Source organism: Pygocentrus nattereri, chromosome 29 (assembly GCF_015220715.1).
Source record: "Pygocentrus nattereri isolate fPygNat1 chromosome 29, fPygNat1.pri, whole genome shotgun sequence".
NCBI lineage: Eukaryota > Metazoa > Chordata > Actinopteri > Characiformes > Serrasalmidae > Pygocentrus > Pygocentrus nattereri.
This window is the reverse complement of record NC_051239.1, coordinates 20,233,708-20,257,007: the sequence shown is the minus strand read 5'-3', so window position 1 is coordinate 20,257,007 and position 23,300 is coordinate 20,233,708. Positions and strand designations below refer to the sequence as shown.

General features: G+C 38.8%; 1 protein-coding gene across 2 annotated transcripts in view; it reads left to right on the top strand.

Moving 5' to 3' along the window:
- ralgps1 (Ral GEF with PH domain and SH3 binding motif 1) overlaps positions 1 to 23,300 on the top strand; it is a 154,771-nt gene that overhangs the window by 37,528 nt on the left and 93,943 nt on the right. For both annotated transcript variants that reach the window (XM_017684597.2, XM_017684598.2), the window contains exons 7-8: positions 5,091 to 5,183; positions 20,567 to 20,693. In XM_017684597.2, the coding sequence (XP_017540086.1) occupies positions 5,091 to 5,183; positions 20,567 to 20,693 (220 nt within the window). The remainder of the gene's footprint in view (positions 1 to 5,090; positions 5,184 to 20,566; positions 20,694 to 23,300) is intronic.

Genomic DNA, 23,300 nt, shown 5'->3' with positions numbered 1-23,300 from the left:
AGAAAACATGCAGGCTGGGCTCTGAACTCTCAAATGTTTTTATAAGGAATCTGAGATTTATTAGCTTAATTGCAGCTGCAGAAAAGTTAGTGTTAAATCAGTTCTGCATGGTTCAGTTGTTGAAATGTAAACAGTCATTTAGTGGTTTTGAAATTATTCATTGCAGAGAAACTTAACTCTTCACAATAACAGTGACAGGAACCAGGAATTGCAGTATCTACTATGCAAATATAGCCGTTTTATTAACCAATGAACCTACATGTCTATGTTGGTCTATGTAGTGTTGATAAAAGGAAAACAGTCAAAGTTTACTTGGGGAAATATTTTGCCGTACAGCACCCTGCAAGCACCTCTTATTAAAAAATAAAAAAAAAAGTAGTGTCTGATAGGAACATCTGGTTCCTATCTCCTCTGCTGTGTACAGTACTGAGTACCTTCTCTAGAAAGAGCATTTCACGTCAAACCAGTCAGAATGACTTTTTGCATCTTAAAGTCAATGTGAATTAGAAATCAGAACCCCTTTATCTTCCTTAACAGGATGTATTCCCAAATGGAATGGGAGGGTTGAATTGTGAGTGGGACATGATTTTATACTTAAGGATTTGATTGGATCGTGAGAAGTGGGCTGACATCAGCAGCATCCATCAGCCTTACAGAAAAGCCAAAGGACAATTATGATTAAGAGACCCTTATTAGTCCCACAAAGGGGACATTTTACCTCCGCATTTAACCCATCCGTGACGTGAACCACCACATACACACTAGTGAGCACACACACGCACTAGGGGGCAGTGAGCACATGTGCCCGGAGCGGTGGGCAGCACAATCTGCAGCGCCCGGGGATCAGTTGGTGTCTTGCTCAAGGACACCTCAGTCATGTGCTGTCGGCTCTGGGGATCGAACCGGCGACCTTCCGGTCACGAGGCTGGATCCCTAACCTCCAGCCCACGACTGCCCATACAGATGACTTCCCTGACCGGGAATCGAACCCGGCCCACAGTGGTGAGAGCACCGAATCCCAGCCACTAGACCACCAAGGACTGCACAATTATAAATAAAAGCAACATTTTTTCATAAAATGAAGCACTCCAATATGTTGATGTTTACTTTCTGTAGTTTCTGAAATATGTTCTTTCACCAGCTGACCTTCCTGTCAGCCTCTCAGTGCTGCAGCGCGGCAGGAAATCACAAAACAGCGCTACCAGATATCTGTACCACCTCAGTCTGTACACCATTTTGACACATGATGAGCACAGTAGGAGAGAATATGTCATTCAGAGAAGAGTTTCTGTTTCCCCTATTTATATTTGAATTCTTCCCTCTTTTTAGCTTAGTGTTCTCTTTCAAAATACAATTTAAACCCATCATTAGAGAGTAAAAATGCATATAAGATAAATTACACTTATTAATTATACTTATTATATTACATAATTATTGCATAATCATGTTAGGAAACGTTTTTTAATTCAAATAAAGCTACTTATAAAGTATCTGAGTCTTTGTGTAATGTTTATGTGTAATGTTAATAGAGTAATGTTACTAGTAGCACCACCAACGGGCAAACTAAAATTGCAATATTAAATTATAATTTTTATTTTGAGCTCAACGTTGCATATGAGTGAGAAATTTAAATGTAAGCATACAACTGCATTATAAATGCTAATGATTTCTTGAATAACTGTTTTATCACCTGTCTGGAAAACACTTTGAGCTTCCACTGGCTTGAAAAGTGCTATATAAATAAAAATTATTATTATTATTATTATTATTATTATTAAAGAGCGAAGAAGAAACAAGGTTGTCTTTTCAGATATATGTTCATACAGCACGGAGTGGAGATGATGATGGGTGTTTTTGTTCGATGAATGGTCAGGGTGATGGGGTGATGCCAAGATATTATTGATTAGTATAATTTTCCTCGCCAGCTGGAGAATGCTGATGCAAGCAAACATCAGACTGCGTTTAGAGGTGGACAGAAATCACTACACTTCAATCAAAGATTAAGGAGAAACAGCATTTTTTTCACACCATGATATCTCATTAAAGGTGATGTCCCACTTAGAAGTCTAGAAATTTTGTGGCTGTTTTTGTTTCGGCCTCTGCCAGATATTTGGCAGCTGTTTGGCGGAACGGCTGAAGCTTTTTATAGTGGCGCCACACACGCATGCTCACAGCAGGTCAGCATTCACCTGTGATTTCAATCAACTGACTTGCTGTCCTAATGTGGAACACAGGAGCGTTTGCTTGAATGGCTCCTTGCCTTCCTTTACTTCACAAGGCTGAGTGATCACGTGCAGTTGTTCGCTTAATCTCTTTTCCCTGCCACCCTCAGGCATGCCTCAGTGAGTCTGAGTGGGCCGTACTGACAGCTGTGCTAATAGCTATAACAGACAGGCGGATGACAAAACCGAAGCAGTGATGAGGATCCTTTCTATAAACAGCAGTCAGCGTGGTGCAGAGAGGTCATCCCACGCGGTGGAAAACGGAGCATGGCAAAAGCATGATGTCAGGAGTGTGGAAAGAGAGGAAAACAAGCAAATAAAAATAGGATGATGATGAGCATGATGGATTCCTTCTCTTAGTGATATTGGGCCAGATGTGTTTGTTATTGGTGGGAAAATAAGAACCAACAAAAAAACATGAGTGTGCAAAGGTCAGAGACCACTCTTTATCATTTAATATCTAGTCAAAACTCTTAAATACAGCTTGTTTTATATTTCAGGATATTTCTGAGAAGATCAGGTGTAAGATAAACTATTTGCATAAAGAAGTGGAAAAACAAGAAAATAGTGCTCGACGAACCATCAGATCATCAGATAAATAGCACAAGTGTTCTTCTGTGAGAAATAGGAGAAAATCAAGCTTCACTCTTGCTTCAGTTTTGAGAAATATCCACAGATGTTTCTCTTCATTCTTCCGCTGTGAGAAAACAACTCAACACTATGGGATTGATAGAATGTGTAGCTGTGGAGAAGACGGCACAGAAACGGAAAATCAAAAAGGCAAAGTGCAAATCAAACAAAGAAGCTTCTCATCTTCTTAAAGTCCCACCCACGGCCTAGACCTCAGTTGTTAATTCAGTGTGTTTGGGATTACTTGGATTGTGAGAAGTGGAAAATGTAACCAACATCCAAGATTAAGACTTTAAACATGTGTAAAAAATCCCTGTAGATTTCCTTAAAATTCTAAAAGCAAGTGTTGTAAAAAACGAAAGTGCTAATAAAGGCAAAAGGTGGATGGACACACACGCTAAATACTTGTTTTTAATGAAAACCTCCTGCCACATCAGCCCTTTGTAGATAAGATTGGACACCCTGATTTAGTTGATGAGGCTTCAGAATGTAAATAAAAACTGAATGCAGTGATGTGCAAATCGTTTAAACCCTATATTTCATTGAAAACTGTAAAAACACAACATACATGTCAAATGTTGAAACTGAGAAATTGTTTTTTTGAAAAATGCATGCCCTTTTTGAATTTTATGCCAATAACATGTTTCAAAAAAGTTGGGATGGGGGCAACAAAAGGCTAATAATGTTGTGTAATGCTACAAAAACACCTGGTGATTAATTGGCAACAGGTCAGTAACATGATTGGGTATAAAAAGAACATCCCAGAGAGGCTGAGTCTTTCCGAAGACACACACTGTGAAAGACTGCACAATCGATTTGTGCAACAATTCAAATCAAGAATAACATTTTTCAACATAAAATAGCAAAGAACTTCTGCTTTTCATCATCGATGGTACATAATAACATAAAAAGATTCAGAGAATCTGGAGAAATCTCTGGATGCAAGAAACAAGACCAAAATATTTGCTGGCTGTGATCTTTGGACCCTCAGGCAGCACTGCATTAAAACCAGGCATGATTCTGTAGTGGAAATCACTGCATGGGCTCAAATACTTCTGAAGTACAGTTTGCTGCTGCATCCACAAAGGTAAGATAAAACACAAAGAAGAAACTATATATGCTCAGGATACAGAAATGCTGCCACCTTCTCTGGGCCCAAGCTCATTTGAAATGGACTGAGGGGAAGTGAAAAGGTGTGCTGGAGTCCGACGAATCAACATTTGAAATTATTTTTGGAAATCATGGACACTGTCTCCACCGGGCCACTCAGACCACTCAGCTTGTTATCAGTCACAGTTCAAAAGCCAGTATTCATAATGGTGTAGGAGTGTATTAGTGCACATGGCATGGGTGATATGCTCAGCTGTGAAGACGCCATTAATGCTGAATGTTATACGTGTTTTGGGAATTCAGACGATGTTGTTTACTGGGAAGACGTTATTTATTTCAGGGAGATGATGCTTAACCACATTCTGCATGCATTACAACAGCATTACTCTGTACTAAAAGAGCCTGGGTGCTAAACTGGCCTGCCTGCAGTCCAGACCTGTCACCCACTGAAAACCTTTGAAATACAACAAAGAAGACCCCAAACTGTTGAGCAGCTGGAATCCTATGTTAAGCAAGAATGGGAAAACATAACACTTTTAAAATCACAGCAAATGGTCTCCTCAGTTCCCAAACACTTAGAGTATTGTTACAATAAGAGGTGATGAAACACAGTGGTAAACTGCCCCGGTCCCAACTTTTTTGCACCGTATTGTTGGCATAAAATTCAAAATGGGCATGCATTTTTCAAAAAACAATAAAATTTCTCAGTTTCAACATTTGATTTGTTGTCATTGTACTATTTTCAATGAAATATAGGGTTTAAATGATTTACACATGATTGCATTTTGTTTTCATTTACGTTTTTCCCAGCATCCCAACTTTTTCCGAAATGGGGTTGTATTTAAGATTGAATGTTTGTTATGTGAAGACAGGAAAAGGCATTGGAATTCTCAACTAATCTGATGTCTCTGAAAAAATGTGTGTGAAGTCATTGATTTAATGTGATACAGTAAGCCTTTGTTTTTTGTTTTTTTTTTTATTTAATTTAGTGCATTATTTGTTTCAGCAACATTGTTTGCTTCATATACAAGATGCAATTGAGTATTTTTCATGGCATCATTTAATGTAATTTTGAAAATTCTAAGTATAAGAACAAGAAATGATTTTGTCCTTTCAATGTCTTTGCAGAAGCTGCTAGAACTGAATAACCTGCACTCTCTGGTGTCAGTGGTGTCAGCCTTACAGAGTGCACCCATCTTCAGGCTCAGTAAGACCTGGGCGGTAAGAGCGAAATCAGTTTTCCTGTTTTACCAGTCACAGCTTGTTATTACAGTCACATCTATATGGTAACTGAACCGTTGAACATTTTAAACAAGGGGATATATAACACATCCCAAGCTATGAAGTGCTTTCACCCACATCCTTGAGTGCAGTAATACAGACAGTCATGGTGTCTCAGTTGCTTAAAACTGGAAGTTTTTGTTTTAGGTAAAATAACAAAAATGTATAGTACATGAATTATAAGTCTGTGCCTTCAGCGTAGGGTTTTCCGTCTCAATGTTTTAGACAGTTAAAGGAGAGAGCAAATTGCTAAAATAAAAGTTAATTAAAGAAAAAATGTGAGTAATTGACCAAACTGAAGTCTCTAAAATAGTTCTGCTCAATTTCCTTCAGGATCAATAAAGTATCTATCTATCTAGCTATCCATCTATCCATCTATCCATCTATCTATCTATTGATTTTTAAACTGCAAGGGCCTGTATGTGAGTCTGCATTTGATGTAGACAGTAAAATAAAACGCCTTTCTGTAACGCCCAGCATTCAGAAATATTTTAGGCAGGGTGACAAAACACTGACCCCTTTAGTCTTGTAGGCCATAAAAATGACTTAAACTACCCAATGTAAAACCTTTCAAGCAGAGGAACATCCCTGTTCTTGTTCCTATTCCTTTAAATGTTATACCTTTAAATGTTTTTTCTGTCTGGATGCAGTGGTTGCAGTCCTGCATTTCGGAGCATTTTCGGTCATAAAAACTCACCAGTATGAACAAAACAAATTATGTATGCACTGAAATTGTGGGCACTTGAACTTTTTTAAGCTGAAAGAGAATAAAACATCAAAAAAAATTATTCTAATTTTACAACTTCTACAAATGAACAACTCATTTCAGTTGGAATTAGTATGAGAAATACTGAGTGAAAATGCAGTTTGTTCTTTTCGCTCTTTGCTGGTCAGCGCCGATATGTCCAAGTACTAGAAAGAAATGTCGACCAGATGGAATCTGTTCCTACTTTCTACAAGGGGTATTAGATGGGCAATTTAAAATTGTGGTTCATACTGAATATTAAGAGCTATGCCGTCCAACTACAGGTTTAATACAACTTGAAAAGATATCATCCTCTTCAATACCCAGAATGCAGAAAAAAGTCCTTGCTAGCTTGCAACGAAAAAATCCAAAACCAAAATTAAAATACTCGTCCTGAATTTTGTTCGTGGCCAAGTGTCTTCAGTTCAGTAAACCTCTAAAACAAAGGTTTTGAAGCCACCTGGACCACCTTGCCACTTTTCCAGATTAATAGTTCCTTTTTCAGCGGTGAGTGGTTCACAGTGAGGGGAAAGTAGGAAAGTGCTGATGTCAGCAGATTTCAGGGAGCCCACAACCTCATAACCCCCCCCTGCCCCCCCGGATCTGGAGAACTGTGGGGCCAGCAAGCCTTAATGTGTAACTGTCACGATAGTGGGATTATATTTAGATACCGGTGTATACTGTGCAGCCACATATAGAACTGCTGAAGCTGCAGTATGTACAAGGGGCTGCAATCAAGAAGGAGAGCAAGGAATGATTGCCCAGTCTCGTGTGAGAATGTCTCAGACACATGTGGAAGTCAGTGACCCCATTTTGAAGCATGATTCAAGAGTTAGCCCTACGAACTGGATGGTCTGAGGAGTCTTCACTTCATGATGAGCTCTAAGCTTGACGGATGTTCCGGGAGAGTCTCTACGTCTAGCCCATCTTGGTTATCTCTGAAATCTCATAAGATTACATAACCCAGTCGTCCAGGAAAGGGAGACTCTTCCTGCCCTTTGCTTTTGCATACACACATCTGGTGAATATCCTCGAGGCCTGTTATGCCAAACCTTGAAAGGAAAGCTTAGGATCTGTCTGTGTTATAGGTATCCTTTAGATTTATGTACATGAACTACTCACAGGTGATTTGGAAACAAGTTGAGCCTGTGTATTAGGGGTGTGTCAGAATTTCTTTATGTCTCAGTAGTTAATGAAGGTTTAAAAAATGATGGTGTAATTCCCCTTAGAGCAATGAAGTACCTGCATCATTTTATTGACTTAACTGTTGCTTCTTAACTGTTGTTCTTAATTGTTTACTATGCCTGACTTAAGGTCACTGCACACTGGACAAAAGCATCATGCCGCATATATTATTGAACTGATGTGCAGATCTAAGCGATTAACGTCAGTACAGTCCATGAGTATAAATGATTTTCTGAGACCTGCTTCACTTCCAAAGAAGCATAGCAGAGCCTAGTAGTGTATGGGCTCTAAACTGCAGGGGACCTTTGAAAATGTGCTTATGACAGGACTTGCCTGGTCAAGCTGCTAAAATGCCTGTTCAGTGGTGGCGCTCTCTCCAAGCCCCAGTGACCAGATTATGGCATGGTTGCTAGTACTCTTACTGCTGTGCTAGATCATGAGTGTGTGAACAGAAGACTCCTTAGGCATTAGTAAGTTCCCTTATCACAAGCAGGAAACTCAGAGGACTGATGGAAAAACATGTCAGGCTTTAAGGGAAGTCAGAATTTTCCGGCCTAAACAAGCTAGGGCCTGTTTAATAGCGCTCAGCACAGGAACTGCTGAGTGCAGCAGATGGAAAATTTAAAGAAGTGTGAAGGACAAAGGAGCCATGTTGCTAAACGTGCAACTGAATTCAAGTAACCATAACAATGTACAGTGGTCATATTCATATATTCGTTTGTATTTATAAGTATAAACAGATGTTTAAAACACTAAACTGATAGGAGAAAAAGTATTCAGACATGTAAACGGTAGCGGTCCTGGTAAAAGTGAAGGAGCTCTCTAACGTTCTCAGAGACAATATTATTAAGCAACACTTGAATGGAAAAGGCTTACAGGACAGGAAGGGGATTACAAGAAGCTGGTGAAGGACTTTGACTGATGTAAGCTGTATCAGCTGCAGGTAAACATCAGTAAGACTGAGATGGTGCTGGACTTTAGAAAGTCCAGTTCTGCCTCGTCACCAGTCACCTTTGATGTAGAGGTGGAAGGGACACACAAATATTTGGGTGTGCATTTGGACACCAAACCGGATTGAAACTCTAACACTCATGCAGTGTACAAACGAGGCCAATGCTGTACTCACCTGTACTCCCTGAGGTCTTGTGGTGCGTCTTGTGATACAAATCTCTTATGGACAATCTACCAGTAAGAAAGTGAGAACTTTCTAATCCACTGCTTTAAGCCTCTACTCTCTCTCTTGTTAATACACACTGTGCAATATATCATATCGTTGCTGACGGAACAAAACCTTGTATCTCCATTTTTGTCATTTTTTCAGTTTTGGAAAATATCCTTTTTTTATATGAAATTTAAATATGAAAATATAATTTTATGGTCATTTAAATTTGAAAATATCTGTTACCCTTTACACTGTGTCAAAATTCCATGATGAATGGACCAAAAGAAATGGCCCAAAATGACGTGAAAAACGTCTGGTTCCATTGACTTACATTAACAATAGAGCAGGTTTTTTCCCTTCTCCTTACCATTCTCGAGATACAAGGTTTGTTCTGACAACAGCGATATGCTGTAAAATAAGTTCTCATTATGCTATTTGACTGTAAATACTTCTATCTCATAGCATTTACTGCGACACCTGCTGTCATGTAAATAGTCTGTCCTATAAGCTTATGTAAATATGGTAATAGATATACTTCTGTTTCTATTCTTTCATATTTTACTTTATGTATTTTTTTATTGACTAATTTGTATTTCTGCCTAACGTATGTAAGTTTAGGTGCAATCATGTGTCTTGCTACTGTAACACTTCAATTTCCTTTTGGAATCAATAAAGTATCTGTCCATCCATCTATCCACTGAGCCATAGCAAAGACCTTAAACATCCATGTCAGACGTCAGTTCAGTCGGTTCAATAATAGTGGAAAATTCCACAAGAGCTGATTGTCCCTGATATACACATATATTGTGGTATCTCACAAAAGTGAGTACACCCCGTACACCCCTCACATTTCTTCACATTTCTTCATGAAAAGATTTTATTATGTCTTTTCATGGGACAACACTGTAGAAGTCCGCGTCCACGAGTCCACGTGTCCATGTGTTCAGCGTCACATCCAGAGGTTGCCTTTAAAAAATAGACAAGAGTGTTGCTAGCATTGGATAGGTTGAAACAGTGGGAGGTCAGCCTGTCAGTGTTCAGACCCTACGCCACACAATGTTCTGCATGGCCATCGTCCCAGAAGGAAGCCTCTTCTGAAGCTGACGCACAAGAAAGCCCGGAAACAGTTTGCTGAAGAGAAGCAGTCCAAGAACATGGATTACTGGAACCAGGTCCTGTGGTCTGACGAGAAGATGAACTTGTTTGGCTCAGATGGTGTCCAGCATGTGTGGTGGCTCCCTGGTGAGAAGTACCAAAACAACTGTCTCTTGCCTACAATTAAGCATGGTGGTGGTAGCATCATGTTCTGAAGCTGCATGAGTGCTGCCGGCACTGGGGAGACTGTGATGTTCTGAAACAGAACGTGATCCCCTCCCTTCGGAAATGGCGCCGCATGGCAGTTTTCCAACTCAATAACGACCCCACACACACCTCCAAGATAACAACTGCCTTGCTGAAGGTAAAGGTGATGGACTGGCCAAGTATGTCTCCAGACCTAAATCCAATTGAGCACCTGTGGGGCATCCTCAAGCAGAAGGTGGAGGAGCGCTAGGTGTCCAATATCCACCAGCTCCGTGATGTCATTATGGAGGAGTGGAAGAGGATTCCAGTAGCAGTCCGTGCAGCTCTGGTGAATTCCATGCCCAAGAGGGTTCAGGCAGTGCTAGATAATAATGGTGGGCACACTAAATATACACTTTGAGCACAATTTGGACACGTTCACTGTGAGGTGGACTCACTTGTGTTGCCAGCTATTTAGACATTAATGGCTGTGTGTTGAGTTCTTTTCAGAGGACAGTAAATCTGCACTGCCTTACAAGCTGTATTCATTTCTATAGTGTTGTCCCATGAAAAGATATAATAAAATATTTGCAGAAATGTGAGAGGTGTACTCACTTTTGTAAGATACTGTATACAGACATGCACACTCTTGTCTATGTAGTTATGCATTGGATTGGTATCCATGTAACATTATGTAACATTTTGCTCCTCCAGAGAACAGTAAATACATTATAAAATATCAATATTCGCCTGTTAATACCGATATGATTCCAGTATCATTGTGTGTACCTAATAATATTAAATCAAATTTAAAGTAACTGGCTATTTAGCGAAAGCAGTCTTGTATAATTATGCAATAACATTTTGTTATAGGTATATACATGTGTTGGGGGGTGGGGGAGGGTGTACTATTCAGAGAATCTACCTGAATGATATTCTGCTTCCTTGCATGGATTAATCATACAAAAACCTCAGATGCTAGAGTTGCTTACATTTATTCCTCCAGAGAGGGCTCATATTCTCTGCCTTCCATTTGATCTCTTTGAAATTTTGATGAGCAGGCAAAACAGACTCTGAATGTATCAGAGAAAGAATGAACCCATTTGATCCCTATTGGAGCATTCAAGTGGCTTGGAACGTTTTGAAAGAGATGTCACTGAATCTTTTTCTGTCATTCCCCATCACCATGCTTTTAAGGTCCAAAACCTCCTGGCCACTAACAGGAGAGGAAATCGAGCTAATCTGTATTCCTTTGCTGCTTTTGCAAGAAAGTCTTTTTTGCTTCTTTAACTTTTATGCCAATTACATAAACGCCGTCCCATTATACTCTGTAGGAATTTAAAATGTTAGAACCCTGAGCTGAAAAATGAACTAGAATCATTAAATCCAGCAGTTCAGAACCTGTAAGCTTCAAATTTAGAGGTCAGTGGTTTGCAGAATTTACACAGAATGGACAGAAGTGATGTTTTAGCCCTCCAATGATACTTTGCGCTACAGTTTTATATAGCAGGCGCTGTTGTACTGCATAACCAAATCCATATGCTGTTCTGTCTGGCTACTTGCAGCATTCCTTTTAAATGATTAAGGAAGCCTTTAACCACTCTCAGTTTATTGCAAAGGATATTTGGCCTGGTGGTCTAGTGTTTGTGATTTTGCTGAGCACTGTCTGTGGTGCATGCTTTATTTGCCTTTGGCTATAATCCTTAGTGAGAGTGAAATTCTGCTTTTAATTAATGAATACACATCAATAATAGTGTGCCCCTTTCCTCCTTTTTCTGTTTTTTATTTGTTTATTTGTTTATTTATTTATAAGTCTATATAACAGCACACCATGGGTGTGAAAATAATTTGCAAAAACTATAAATAAAAAATCATTTTTAATCATTTTAAGGATCTTTTTTTAAGTGAAGATTTAGATTTCCGTTTTTAAATGAACATAAAACTGGTTTTGGTTTTATACCTTTATAAAATAAAGGTCATCAAGGCGTGAAGTTGCTGAAGGCAAAAGCATTTCAGGCCAAAGTCCAAATCAGTTAAACATCTGAAACACGTTTTCAGCTTTTGCTTTGAACCAGTTCAGTAGCGCGATCTATAGACAGTGCTCAGAAGTAGTTTTGTCTGCATTTGTTTTCTTGGATTATTGAATCTGCTCATATATGGAAATGTTGCATTACTTCAGAAGTAGACATATTCAGGCATATTCTGATCAATTCATACTGTTCATTTTATTTACTCTTTTTATTGTAACTGAGAAAACATTCCACCAACATCCCACTGTACTTCCAAACAAATGCTGGGATGCTCATTTAAATGCATGCACAGACCAGGAATCTACAACATACCATCCACTACACCTTTAACTCTAAATGTCACGAACAGCCTGTTAATGCTCTGGCCATTCAAAAGAGAAAATCCAGCAAGACTGGTTCAGCATCAGTTGTGCAAACTCATGCGCTTCATGCCTTGAAGACTTCCAATTTGTCATCCAAAAGAAGGGATACGCAGCAAAATACTAACCTAAATAAAATAATACTGATCGACACATTAATGTTTGTCCCACTAATGTTTGAGCAGTTTTAATTGCCTAACTTAAGTTTCAAGTTAAATACCATAAATACTATGACTTTCTGGTAATAAACATGATTTTTTTCAGTTAGTTATAACTTTGTGATGGATATGAATGAATAAATGATCAATTTTTATGTGTATATATATATATATATATACAAATATATATTGTTAGGTGTGGGCACAGGAGTCAGACAAAATGATGTTTAATACAGGAGAACAAGTATCAGGGTCAAAAACAGGCGAGGGTCAAATACCAAAAAAAACACAGGCAACCAAAATCCATCAAAAATGTCCAAGTTCAAATACACAAAACCAGCTGGTGAAGGTACAAAAATGGGGAGATCAAAAGGCAAAGTCGAAATAACAAAGATACGGTCATAACGAAAGGGAGAAAACAGCACTTGGCACTGAATCTAGCTGAAGCTTATATAAGCTTATATACTAACTAGGTCATCATGCACAGGTGTGTTGGGTTAATAATCAGGAGACTGTGAACGCTGGTACTGACGCATTTGATTGTCCAGAGTAGTGTGATCTCCTGAAGCATTGTGGGAAATTGAGTCCGATTCAGTCCAAGGCATGACATATATATATATATATATATATATATATATATATATATATATATATATATATATATATATACATACCATATAAATAAGCAAGATATACATTATATTCAGAGAGTGTCCCTAGACGAGTTTTGAGCACTGTACACTGAGCAATTCTCCTTCACATTAAACCTCAGTCAGAACAGGTCAGTGTCCACCTAATAGGATTATTTTTCCCTCTGAAATACACACATATTATCTCAACCATAACTTTGTATATAGACGTGCTGTAGATAAGCTTGTTAGACAGAGGTGTGGGTAGATAAGAGCATGTGAAAAAGTGCTAGTTTACATCTCGCCACAGAGGGAAGAGCCACTGGAAAAGGGAGAAAGGATTTTAAGCCTGGTTTCTTTCCACCGTGTTAAAATCAGTCCGAGGATTCTGGAGCCCGTCAGAGATTACTTTCTACATAGCTGCAGCACTCGTGCAAATTAAGAGTATATGGAGAAAGAGGGGGTGTTTGGTTGTAAGTAATTGTGGTGGGACTGTTGTGGTGGGCTTCAGTTTAATACCGCAGCCTGTGCTTGGTTTCTTTGCATCTGCACTACACAGTTTAGTGTCCACCCTATTTTTGCGCTCTAGATTTAACTCACAAATGACAGGATAATTCAAATATAATTCGAACTATATATTTTTTACTAGATAGTATTATCAGATTCTTTTTTTCTCTGCTTAGCTGTTTCAATATAATTAACATTAAATGACAACATCCACTTATTATCACCAGTGATAACTGCTGCTTCTGAGGGTTAACTAAGAGCTGAATCTAGGACTTCACTTAATTGTTGATCTAATTAAAGGATGTGCAAAGGTACATGAGGATTCAGCGAAGCGTTTGAGCTGCCAGAATACTGAAAACACTGTTCAGGTGTTTACCGCATGTCATTATAGAACGATGGATGCTAATAATTCAGTGAAGCACCAGTGCTATGTTTTTACATGACGTTCGTGATGTAAGTTAATGCACCGTATGATACTTTGCTACTATAAAGCTTGAGTACCTTAAAATGCGCACATTGCCAAGGATGCACTGTTGACAAGACTGAGACGGCAGATCTGGAGTGGCTTTTCCACCAATTATTGTAAAATAAATTGAAGAACATTATTCTGCTCAAAATCCAGTTACATGAGGACAAATTTTTTGACTTCTTTGGTGTGTTTTGAGTAAATCAGATTATTTTTTGAATGTGAAGATAGGCCTGTACTTTTATTATGCTTTTATTTTGTTTTTATGCTATTTCTTATGCTTTTATTATATCCCTCCTCTCCCTTCTCTCATGCTCCTTCATATTTCACTTGTCTAGGACTGGCCTGAATAAGCCTAATGCTCAACTAATTGTTTATGTTGATATTAGTTTCCTAATATTCTTTTAGTATTTGGAAGCTTTGTCTTTGGTTACCCATTAGACGCTAACAGAGTCCTAGACTGCTCTGGTAGATTCTAGGAAAGTGCATGGCTAATCGAGTACTACTGTAATCACTTTTTACTACTGTAATCACATTTAATAATCGTTATGTTTCATCACAGAAAAAATAATATACAAGCTAGCAATTTGGTAAAATACAACAGCTTTGCTCATATTTGTGCAGAAATATATTATGTTGTACTTTGCTCTTCTGAAACACGATGGCCTGAATGTCAGTGCATCACCATTTCTTTTTTTAGTTTATATGGGTTTTAAACCTGACCTGTTTTAATGAAAACAAAAATCACATCGTCTGAGCATTTTTATATTAGGCTGCAAAAAAATTTGTCAAATGCTGTCACGATTGTCCCCTCCCAGTCCTGTCCATGTGTTTGTGTTGTGTTTTGGTCTGGTCCATGTGCTTTTTGTTTTGATCCCCTGTCCGGCCCCTTGTTTTGTGACTCCGCCCCTGATTATCCCTTGTATTTTGTATTTTGTGTTTTCCCCTGTGTTGTGGCAGGTCTTTGTTTGCTGATGTATGTACTGTTTGAAGTTTTACGTTTTGGCATTGTTTGGATTCTGCGTTTCTGTTCATCATGTCTGACTTTCGATCTCTCTGTGTTGGCCATCTGACCCTGTCATGACCACGACGCTGGATTTGCCCTTAATAAAAGTCGCATATGCGTCCGCCTCCTCGCTCCGCATTACAAATATATGTAACATTAGCTAGGTCAGCACTTTCCTTTGAAAAACTGAAGCAAGAAAAGTTAGTAAAAGAAGAACAGTGATTAAACGCAAAAGAAACATTCGTTTGTTTTGTTTTTTTGACTGTTGAATGATATTTAGTGCCATTGAGAGACAGAAGCAGTGATAGCAGGCAAGGTCATCAGTTTTATAAGTAATCTTCTTCTTCTTCTTCTTCTTTCGGCTGCTCCCTTTAGGGTTCGCCACAGCGGATCATCTGCCTCCATCTTGCCCTATCCACTGCCTCCTCTACTTTCACACCAACCATCTCCATGTCCACCTTCACTGCATCCATAAACCTTCTCTGAGGTCTACCTCTTCTCCTTCTACCTGGCAGCTCCATCTCCAACATTCTTTGCCCAATATATCCACTATTCCTCCTCAACACATGTCCAAACCATCTCAACCTGGCCTCTCTGGCTTTATCTCCAAACTGCTCCACCTTCACTGTCCCTCTGATCTGCTCATTTCTAATCTTGTCCATCCTGGTCACTCCCAACGAAAATCTCAGCATCTTCATCTCCACCACCTCCAGCTCAGCCTCCTGTCTTTTAGACAGAGCCATAGTCTCCAAACCAAACATCATAGCAGGACCACTACTGTCTTGTAAACCTTTCCTTTCACTCTTGCTGCTATCCTTCTGTCAACTTATAAGTAATTTTTTTAATCTTTACAAATTTAGTGTACAATATGAATTCATCAGTCAACAGATTCATCAGTCCTTAATGCAATTTATGTTTGCCTATTAATTTAATTCACCATGGAATAAAACCACTTAGTGGAATATGAACTTGGCTATCCTGTCAGTAAACCAGCTTAAGTGGCTGTGAAAACACATTGCTATACAAAGATTTTAAAAGATGTCAACTTGAAGCTGTTTCTGCATTAACAAGCTATTTAGAACTAATAAAAGAATGAACACAGAAAAAATGTTATTATTATTATTTTTAAATGTATTGATAATGAGCACCGGAGTACTGATTCAGAAACACCAACGAGTAGCCAAGCCAGTACATGCTTGGATTTGGACAGCCTTACTCCAGTCCTTTGCTTTCTTTTTCAGTGACTCTCCTCTATGTTGTAATCACCTCTCTCTCTATTCTGTGATCTCTTTAGAAACACCTTGTCCTTTCCCTTACAGAGAGAAAAGTCACATTAGCCCTTAGGCACATTGCCACTGAAAGCCCGTCTGACGTGGCTAATTGTAGATGACATTGTGAAATTTTCCCCATGCAGACTTGTTCTCAGTGTGTCCTAGAGGCCTCTGCCACCTCATATCTGCTGTAGCTGTTTAATGACAGGCTTGGACCACATAAAGTGGCATAGAACCACTGCCCTGCCCTCATGGCCTGCTAAAAATTGTCATACTTTATTTTAACTACATGGACAGCATTGTTCATGTTCTCGTCTGCTTATGGTTTTGTATCTAGCCGATTAAAAACGGCATCCACCATGGGACAGATCAGAGATGAAACATCTGTATTGTACGTTAGTTTACTGGACCACTTCTTCTGATCTTGCACAAGAAGGTAAAAAATGAATATGCTCTTGTTTATACATTGTTTTATCCGGCTTGTCTTGAGAAGACAACAGAAGTGGTTGTTATTATGGTTTGTTCAGACTGCTAACATTGTGGTATACCACCTGTTTACAGTGACCCCAAAATGTATTTTGACATCCGTAATCACATTTTTTAGCTGACACTTTTATCACAACATCAAACTGGCATGTGGAGAAAGCCTGGAGAAAAATTCCAATGCAGAGAAAGTATAGAATCACCTGTACTTTAATACAGTTCTGTTGCTAGATGAAAGTAAAACGCTAGTGGTTGAAGTGATTCAGTCTCTGGGTGATGTATACATCAAGAAAACTCTTGTGTTGGCACTAAAACACACACATACACACACACACACACATACACACTTGAATGCACTAGCAATGTCCCAATTTCCCAATCACTGATTATGATTGATAAGTAATGTAGTCATTACAGACTAATCACTGTTCCTACCATCTGAGAAACTGTTTAGAGCGTACCCTCCCCAACTTGAATAGCCACACCCACTCCTCTAACCTTCATACGGTCATAGCTTCTTTTTTTATATACAAACAGTTAAATTTCTATTAACAGATTTTCTGGGGGATAATTGAGTCATTCTGTCTGCACAAGAGTAAATTATGCATATATGTAACAGGCATCAACAACATTCAGAGACATGCTTCGCATTTAAGTCGTTATCAGCATCCAGGCTGTAACTTCTAGATTACAGTGTTTCTTTAATGTTGTCTGCATTTAATCTAGAAAGCTGCTAAAAATGTAAATATTCACCATGTTAGGTTTGCACTAACATAACATCAGAAACCTCATTAGCAGATAGCAAAATGACACTTATCTTAGCAGTGGCACCTGGTTAGTCAAAAGCTTTTTTTTTTTTTTAATTAAAAAAATGAATCATTGTTAGGTCATGAAATTTTTGGCTGCCACATGTTCATGACTTTGTGATTGTATCTGGCTCTCAGCATAATCAAGCTTAAAAAGTGTTCCTGCACTGTGTACTAGAGAATTGTGAGAGTTTCACGAGACCCACACAACACGAATATGAATAAGCGAAATAAACTGATAACTATCACTTCATAATTGCCATATATAATATCTAACGGCAAAGTAACAAAAAATAATAAACAAATTCTAAATAGAAGCAACCGATCGTGTGAACAGGCTACAGATACGGCAGAGCCTTTAGAGAGTCAGATGAAAGCAGATGTGTGAAGTGCTCTTAATAAAGTCAAATAGGCGACGATAAAGATGACAGATGGAAACTAGTCATACAGGACCATGGATGGGAGTGGGACATTCATTCAGTCATTCATAATATTATTTTCCTTAAAATTTTGTAAATACTGCTAACTGCATAATCACAATGTAACTCCTTACACTTGACATATTTCAGAGAATTGTCATAATATTATTATTTCCACACCTAATGAGCACGCTCTGATTGATGGCTCTTTTCCTACCGTAGCTCTTCCCACTGTCTCCCCACTCCTTTTAAGTAAACAGCTGCCCACCACATCCTCTGACATGAACGTTAGCTAACATCATTTTTCCATATGCTATTAAAGTGGAAAACCAGTGGCAAAAAAATAATAATTCAGGCTGTGCTTATTCAAAGTTTCAGGTACATGTTAGTCTGAGGTCTGGCTGTAGAGCTTTGGCTTACTGAAAGGGTGAATAGCTGAATCGTCTGTGGAGAGCCAGGTCACTGTCAAGTCTGATTAGGGAACAGTAAGTAGGATGTTGTTCAGGTCTGTAATTGCAAAAATAAGCTGTTATGTAAAATGGGGACTGTGTGCAAAGATCAGTTAGAGAGCAGAAGGCATTCATACTGGCAAGTGTCTGAAGAGAAAATGCTACTGTACCATCTCTGTATGTCTGTATTAGCATGTCTTCTGTTGCTGAAAGACTTTCTATTTTTATGGAAGTCTTTTCTGAAGTGAATCACTGGAAAGTAGCAGATTTCAGTTAACTAAATGACTCGAGCCACAGCGTGTACAACATGCAGCTGTTAGCATTGTTCACACAAAACCACCACTAAAATCATCCCTCTCTCCGTGGCCAGGAGAGGATGAGATGAAATCATAATTCCATGTGTTTCTGCTGAAAGCCAAAAGTATATAATTAAGCCATAAATTGAAAATTTACTGTGATGCTTTAGGTGCTGAAGCCAACGTTCATGGAATGCTACAGTTAATGACCAAAGCCAAGGGCAAACTTTTCACTCGACCTGTCGTTGTTAAGAAGCACATGCTTTTGAGTGGAACTGCAGGTTGAGTTTAACTCATAAATACATTCTAGACCGTGTCTGTGTTAAATGCGTGTATGTAAGGATCATAAGTTAAAAATATGTCTCATGTTGGCAGTGAAGGCACTCCGGTAACACTTTATTTGAAGGCTACCTACATAAGGACTTCATAACACATTCATAAGCACTGAATAATGTGTTTATGAAGCACTACTTGAACATTTATTAAGATGTTTTATGAAATAAATGACATTGTACTGACATAATAAGAATAAACGTTTATTAATAAACATATTTACAGCACTAAACATATTTAAACCCTATACATAACTATTTATGTCAGCATTCATAAGACGACATTGTATTAAAATCAGGTGAAATGCCTGGAAACCACCCCCTCTTCCCTCTATGGCGTGGATAAGATGATGCAATTATGTACAGGGTTTAAATAAGTTTATTGCTGTAAATATGTTCAATGTTTATTCTTATTATGTCAGTACAATGTCATTTATTTCATAAAACATCTTATGTCAGGTTGCGAGAACCGACATAAGCACTTAATAAATGTTCAAGTAGTGCTTCATAAACACATTATTCAGTGCTTATGAATGCGTCATAAAGCCCTTATGTAGGTAGCCTTCAAATAAAGTGTTACCGGCGCTCCTCTATCAACCTTGTGTCTAGACCAGATGTGACGTCTGCCATCCGTAATAAAAAACAATGGCATTTTTCACTGACTGGGCGAGTTGAACTGAAAAGCAGCCTTCACATGTGAAAACACAGTGGGGCATGCATTGGAAATATAGCACAGAATGATATATAGTTTGTTAATTGTGATTGTGAAATTGAATAATATTACAGAAGGCTGTCAGTCTTGGAACCATACCAAAATTATGACTTAAGGTACTGATACCAGCTGTTTCTTGGTTAAGCCCCAAAATAAAATTCCCTAAGCGTTTTAATTAACAGAAGCATTTTATCACCAGAACTGCAGAAGATTTTGCTTTTAATTTTAATCATGGTAAAAGCTGATTTACTAAGTAGGATTATACAGTATCGTGCCAATACTGGCACTTAACGCAGGATCTGTAGCAGCAATGGAGGATGCAAACACCTTTAAGCAATCTTTGGCATGCAGAAACACCCGTATATGGAATTTAACATGTCGGCATTGTAAGAGGATAAGCAATAGTAACGCTTGTGGCAAAATCTGTAATGCCAGTATTCTGAGGGGAGGCAAGTGTAGCAAGTACACCTTCCTAAGGTTTTAGTTTACATCTATGCCCAAACTCCTAAATGGTTAAGCCAGGCAACATTCAGCAATCCAGTCAGTGATGGGTTGAATGACTCCAGCAGAGTTCAACGTCCGTGGATATTAGTGTGAGTTTGCGGGACGCATGAACTTCATAAATTCAGATGTAAAACAAACATTAGCACCATTTTTGCTGAGCCAAATAAGCTACTGCATGATCACCTGTACACACCATGTGATTGTTGTTCAGTTTTTAACTATGTCGTGAAATAAAAATATCGTAAAATTTACTTAATTGGTTAAATAGTTCTTAGTAATAAATGCAGTTCTTATTACTGATTACATTACTGTAAAAACTAATTACATAGGAGATATGTTTTCATAAGCATCTATAATATGTTTGTGTGTGCATATATGCACGTGTGTGTGTGTGTGTGTGTGTGTGTGTGTGTGTGTGTGTGTGTGTGTGTGTGTGTGTGTGTACACATACATATTGTGCAGCCCTTCTCTACATTGTTAATTACTGGACTTATTGCATCTTTTTTGCTTTGATTGTAAATAGCTGATCAGCCGAAAGGATAAGGCCACTTTTGAGAAGCTGGACTTCCTGACATCAAAGGAGGAGAACTATACCCGTATGAGAGAGTACATCAGGTCCCTCAAAATGGCCCCATGCATCCCTTACCTGGGTGAGTCTCAAATGTATTGATGTTTTTATACATACATAAAGTGAAATCCAGGATGTTTTGTTATCAGAAGCCGGAGGGAGGTTTGCGGGCTGTGGTATTTTATATCTTCTCCATCCTGTGTTTCTGTGCTTGGGAGCATTATTTGGAAACAGCCGTTTGCCTTTTGGTTTGAATAGTTCTACATATTAATATTGTTTAAGCATCATTGATATTTTTGCTGTCTATCAGCATCAAGTTTAAATTAACAAAGCTCTTGGGAATCCTAGACTTTTCAATGCCTTTGTATATGTGGAAGGTTTTCTCTTTCTCCAAAGAGGAATGACTTCCTTTTCAGTAACCCATCAATCAGAGCTCACCGCTATCTAACAGGGAGGTAACAGTTGTATGTTAAAATATAAGTTACCACATTCTCTACAGGAAACTTCCACAGATTCTATTTATTTACTGGATTTAACATAAACAGGGTCCTCTCTGTGTGGAGTTTGCATGTTTTCCCCGTGTCTGCGTGGGTTTCCTCCGGGTTCTCCGGTTTCCTCCCACAGTCCAAAGACATGCAGTCAGGCCAATTGAACATGCTAAACTGCCCCTAGGTGTGAGTGACTGTCTGTGTCTGTCTGTCTGCCCTGCGATGGACTGGTGACCTGTCCAGGGTGTATCCTGCCTTCCACCCGATGACTGCTGGGATAGGCTCCAGCACCCCCCCCCCCACGACCCTGATGGAGAAGCGGCTTAGAAAATGGATGGATGGATGGATGGATGGATGGATTTAACATATAAAATATAAAATGTGCCATAACTTTTGCACAGCCAACATTTCATGTTTTTTTTTCCTCCAATGTGTGGATATAAATGTGCAGAACAGTGTTGTCTGTAGGAGATGGGTCTCTTTCTTACTGAGAAAATTGGACTTAAAATCTGTAATTTCTCCAGGAGTGCCCAAATATTTGCATGTGACTATTTTTATTACACTTACAAACCAAGCTGTGATATACATCTGAATTACACATATGGATTATTCAGATAATCACAACTATATGTGATATAATCAGATTAAGGTGGATGGCATGAGTTTGATTCACACTGGGTGAATTGAACAGTGAGTCCTGACTATGGCGCTATTTTCATTTTCACCTGTTTCCAGCAGAGGGCACAGAAGTGTGCCAGCTCAGAGCAGGAGATATGCTTTTGCATGAAAATATAGTGAGTGCATCAGTATATGTCCTTTAAATCGACTAAGCTCTTGGAAGCATTTTATCAGGGTTCCTGTCCCGCTCCCACCCACCTATAGGATTTACGTTATGTTGATGGCTTCTGTTTTGTAGTAACAGAGAGAGAGAGTCATGAAGGATAAAGAGAAATGAGAAATACTGATTAAAAACTTTGTTGTTTATTTCCATATTTTTTCCTGTGCTTATCAGTAATTATTACATCTTTTCGAATACCAGTGTATTTGCATGGTTGGCTTTTCCTTTGTGTATCATATTTTCAGTGGTGATCATTCAGAGCTGAGTTGTTTTGTGCGTTCTGTCTCTAGAATATGCAAATACCATAGTAAGAGGTACAATGTCATAGACTAGAATTCACAACAATATGTTATTGCTATACACAGTGTGTGTGTATGTGTGTATATATATCAGATGTAAGATATAAATTTTATATATATGTATATATATATGTATCTGTATCTGTATGTGTGTGTGTGTGTGTGTGTGTGTGTGTGTGTGTAGATAGATAGATAATGAGTTCAATTTATCAAATTTACTAGCTTGAACATGTGCATTTTGTTTCTTCAACCATGATTGGTGGATTCCCTGAAGCACTAAACACCTTATCGTCCTGAAGCTGTTAAATAAATAACGGCAGTATATTTCTTCATCTCATCCATCGCGCAGGCGGTGAGCACTACAAATCCAAACATAACACCTGTCCATGTCTCTACTGAAAAGACTTTTGACAGACAAACAAGGATGTTGGAGTAGGCCAAGTAAGCAGTGATTTATAGACACAGTAGTCTCCTGTGAAGATCCTGTAGACAGTAATGGCAGCAGGCGAGACTGATGCCTCCGCTGAGCTCATCCAAAAACCATCACTCTGCTGGTGATCCAGCCTGGCTCACTCACTCTTACTCATGCTTACTCATCTTAGTCAGGAACAGGAGGATCATTATGACTTGAGCAGCTGCGCCCCTCACATTTGAACTTGATGAAAAGACTTGTTGAACTTGCTGGATCTTTGTTCAGGCTTATTCATGCCTCTGTGGGAGAGTTTGCGTTGGATTATTTGTGGATAGTTTGACGGAGAGTGACTGATCAGGCCCCGAGCACTGCAGATGCACTCTGCTATAGCTGTTGAGACACGCAAAACTGACCAACAGCAGATTGCAATGTTCCGATTTAGGGCATGCAGATGAGCCCGCTCATAAAAAGCAGTACTTCTTACTGTATGCCATGCGCACATTGGCCAGTCACAGCTCCAGGTTAGTGTTTCTGAGGACCTATTGACACATAGCATATACATCTTGATAGACATCTTGGGGGACTGGATCATAAGTGGACATTGCTACATACAGGTGTGAATAGGGTCGAATTTGTCTCAGGTTAGAGTATT